The sequence below is a fragment of the Liolophura sinensis genome, chromosome 5 (assembly GCF_032854445.1).
Source record: "Liolophura sinensis isolate JHLJ2023 chromosome 5, CUHK_Ljap_v2, whole genome shotgun sequence".
In the NCBI taxonomy this organism is placed as follows: Eukaryota; Metazoa; Mollusca; class Polyplacophora; order Chitonida; family Chitonidae; genus Liolophura; species Liolophura sinensis.
The window spans coordinates 9,069,726-9,074,081 of NC_088299.1; the positions used below are offsets into that span (position 1 = coordinate 9,069,726).

At 42.0% G+C, this 4,356-nt stretch overlaps 1 protein-coding gene across 1 annotated transcript; it reads left to right on the forward strand.

The window, feature by feature from the left end:
* The first annotated feature begins 292 nt into the window (after positions 1-292).
* Positions 293-1,654, forward strand: LOC135465430 (gastrula zinc finger protein XlCGF49.1-like). The gene is made up of 2 exons (XM_064742669.1): positions 293-767; positions 1,521-1,654. The coding sequence occupies exons 1-2, from the start codon at positions 293-295 to the stop codon at positions 1,652-1,654; spliced, it is 609 nt and encodes a 202-aa protein (XP_064598739.1).
* Positions 1,655-4,356: the final 2,702 nt, after the last annotated feature.

The following is a 4,356-nucleotide window of genomic DNA, read 5'->3' on the forward strand; positions in this document are numbered from 1 at the left end:
TAAGCTATATACATGCTACCACAAAAAGGATTAATTCCAGTAACTGACTCATGTACATATGTAAATAGTATACCAACGCACTGCCATTATCTATCAAAAATATTCATGTATTAAAAAAAACATAAAACACTGATTTGATGGGCCACGATATCCGCCAGGAATGTGACCGTAAAACCAGTATTTAAACCAAAAAGTGAGTGAAGCTTATTCCGGCTATCCTACCTGCCTAGACAACATCAGACCACGATCATCCAGGGAGCCCCTTGTACACTACAGACGCTACGCTGCCATCATGGCTTACGGAGGAGGAGGAGGAGGACGTGGAGGGGGAAGAGGAAGAGGAGGGAGAGGAGAAGGAGAGGCTTCGGCAAAGTTTACTTGTCGGACGTGTGCCAGGCGGTTTTCCCGGCGGGGCAATTGGATGAGACATGTTCAGACACAGCATGCCGAGAGGGAGAGGTCTCCGTTTAATTGCTGCGCGTGCGCCAGGACATTTTCCCGGTGGGACGCGTGGCTGCGTCATGAAGAGGAGGAGGAGGAGGAGGAGGAGGAGGAGGGAGGACTAGCGAGGTTGACGTGCCCGACCTGCGGGCTGACGATTTCCCGCCTGAGCCATTTGGTCCGGCACCAGCAGCGACATGAAAAACAGGAGCGTGTGTACATATGCGAAGGGTGTGACAAGACGTTTTACCGGTTATGGCATTGGCCCATCCATCGACGTGCTGAACACGGAAAGGAAAGTCACACACCCACCCACACATCGTTTGGTAAAAGACGAACGGTTTGTACCACTTGGCTACGTAATACGGTCATGCAGTATAAACACACGCCGTATTTTGTACTATAAATAGTTCAATTTTCGATATTTGAGCTTTACTGGTGAACTGCTTTCGAACCGGCACAGCGAGTGTAACCTAACCGTATGCTTCCAAGTTATCAGCGTATTTTTTACCTATATGTTGCCCAACACGTTTCCGTGTTCATATTCTCTGGATTTGGTGCCTTTTTTTATGTAAAATTGAATAAAACAATAATTATTAGACATCAAAGATGGCGCTACATTTCTAATCTATGCCCACTTGCCATAATGCTTGTTAGGTCATCACCCACCGCTATTCGATTCTGCACATACATGAAAAGGTATAACTGAAATCATTTTCAGCTTTCCAGATAGCATAGGTGTTTTTTTTTTTTTTGCAGAACTCATGTGATGTTTTTTTTTTGTACAACATAACGCTAGACCTGAAGGCCGTCGACCAAAACTGACATATTTATCATACGATCCTGCAATACAAACACATGTCGTATTTCGTACAGTGCATTTTCAGGGGGAATAACTCTGGGTCGCTTGTTTACGGCTAAAGACGGGGAACAGCCTTTGGCGCTGTATGGCTAATCTAAGCCCACCTGTTTGAACGGATTGATGCAAAATTGAATAAAATAATAATTGTTGGGACATCACAGACTGCGCTGTAGGGCTAATCTATGCCCACTTGCCATCATGCAATTTCGTACATCAGAATCAGCAATACCATTTGTGAGAGAGAATTTCATGGGGAATAACTCTGGGCCGCTTGTTGACACGGCTATAGACGGGGACCAGTCTTTGGCGCTATATGGTTCATCTAAGCCCACATGTTTAAACGGGATGTGACTCTACTATAATTTTTCACTCAACAATCAAAGAAATAAATAAATATACTATAGGTATATTCTACTCTACTGTACTTATATTCTACGATACTGTACCTATACTATGCAATCCTGAAGCTATACTAGACTATAAATATTCGGCGAACCCCCACGGACGTTGGCTGACACACTGTGCGCGGGGGTTTCACGGCATCACACGCCCCAGACCTTTTACACCCAGTCACCGTGCTATGCGAGCATACTATTCCCCGACTGTAGTTTAACTATAGTATACCTATGCAATAGTATAGTTATACTCTGCGATACTACACTATACTATAGTTATACTCTACTATACAATATTATACTTATACTCTACGATACTATACTCTACTACAGTTATCCTCTACTAAACTATACTACACTCTACTCTACTTAGGCTACTATTCGACACGCTTCTGTGTTACAGAGACCCGCTTTTCCCACCATCACCACCGCAAACAAAGCAAGCTCGAGTGCAGCAATACTAGATATAAGCGTCAAGTCCGACATTCTTATACCATTCGTAGTCCGTAAAGGGCGTTTCAAGTCGATAATCGCAAGATCCATTTCCAAAACAACGTTTAACACTAACTCCCAAAGACAAAGGTATGTAAGAAATTATACAAATAAGAAATGAAGCTGGTAACACACAAGAGAGAAGTGGTCATCAGTTTTCAGTGATGCCGGGCGGACAATGAATATTCCAGGCATGAATTCCATATCAAAATTCAAATTCGTAGTCCGTGAATGAGTTCCATGTCAAATAACAATTAAACAAGTATCTCAGTTGCGCGTTGATTGCAACTGTTCATAAAGGCATCATGCTGATGTAATTAGCATAGCTACCTTTACGGCCCCTAGCCCCAGGTTAATTTGTATTAGATACAGTTTGAAAATGACGAGCGTTACACACCCTAACCGATCAGATTGTGATTCAAAAGTAACGGACGATTACGTCTTTCCCGTTAATATGTAAAGATCTCATGCTACAAGAGGCGCCATCTATGACGTTACACATGACATACAAGATAGACGGTTACACTTGGCAACCAGCCATCTATGTTGTTAAATACTATGTACGTGATAGATATGTACATAGGGATAACAGCGCCGTCTATCACAATGCAGGTCGCCAGACATTCTGAATGTCCATACCTGCCAACGAGTGTTATACTCATTGTAAAATTTGAGAAACTTAGAATGAAGGCGTTTGATGGAGTATCCTTGACAAACTATTTTTGAACTAGCAACTTGTGACGCAGATTAAAGTCATCACAATTAACGCAAGATCTGACAAATGCTACAAGGCGAGATATGTAAACGCCATATGCAGGACTCTTTGGTATATTGCTGTCTAAATGAGGATAATTTACAATATCAAAATTGAAATTATCCCTTTTGTCGTAAAGGCGGCGTGAAAGGAGACCTTGTTCGTCTTTGTACAGATATAGATCCAAATAAGATGTACCATCAGGACTATCTGTTGTCTCCTTTAAATCCAATGAAGACGGATAGATTTCCTTCACCGCTTTAGCAATATGGGGATTATTTAACGCCAGTAGATCATCAATATACCGCTTTGGTAAATGAAAAGGATCGAGCTTTAAAGATATTACTTTTAAGTAATTTATGTTGTTACGGTATTGAAAACGGCAACAGAAAACAGACTCAGTGACTCAATATTACAATGTAAACAATGCTTTATATATATATAAAAATGAGACGTACAGTTTTACAGACAGTTCAACAACAACAACAACATAAAAAACATACACATCAGTATTACCGGTCTTTACAAGTTTCCAGTTCACCTTTGCATCCCAAGGAATGTATTCCAGGAAATCCAACGTAAAGACCATGGGATAAACACACAATTCACAAAAGTCACAAATTGTCCTAGACAGGTACTTCGCCAGATTAGCGAACACGAACACAGTACACAGGTTACACAGAACTGGAACAGTCAAGCCTTTGAATGACGTCACACCCGCAGAGCACAACACAGGGTAAATACAGGCATGGAGGTATAATCCACTTCAGATCAGTCACAGCTCCCGCAGAAGCTCACAAACGAGCCGTTCAGAGACGTAGAGTAATGTCACCTTGTGGCAGAACGAACGTCCTTTGCAAAACTGAAAACTTCAGTTTAGAGTCCTTGACGACCTTGTCGGTCAGGTGAGGTCAGCGTGTTAAACAAATTACACAGTCCACACTGTATAATCATAATAAAGATCCGAACACCAATAAACGTGACTTCCGCAGAAATTCACATAAATCAGACATCAGTACTACTGTGGTACACAAACGGTGCCGGCATAAAAAACTGTCCTCCCAAATGAAACTGGCATCACCAGCTCATATCAAAATAATGGACTCGATACGAGAGCGTCTCACACTCTCCTGGCTCCCAGTGGATGCAGCAAAAATACCTCCACTCTGCGCAGAAAACACGGCTTATATACGTGCCAGGTGGATTCAACTATTTTTAAACGCAGAGTTTAACAGCCATTGAACAGCCAGTTAAATAAACAGAGCCTTGAACAAGGTGCTTTCGGCCAGGTCCGTGCTGTACATATATATAACAGGGCCTGTTATGCTTATGATATATAACACCAAGGTCCGCAGACTAACAGTACATGAAAACATTAAATAGTCATACATAACACCCCCACCCTTCAGGGA

Bases quoted from the DNA above. Each gene is read 5' to 3' on its own strand.
- LOC135465430 (XM_064742669.1), top strand. From the start codon at position 293: ATGGCTTACGGAGGAGGAGGAGGAGGACGTGGAGGGGGAAGAGGAAGA. The intron at 768-1,520 runs GTAAAAGACGAA...TTCGTACATCAG, and splicing joins ACCCACCCACACATCGTTTG to AATCAGCAATACCATTTGTG.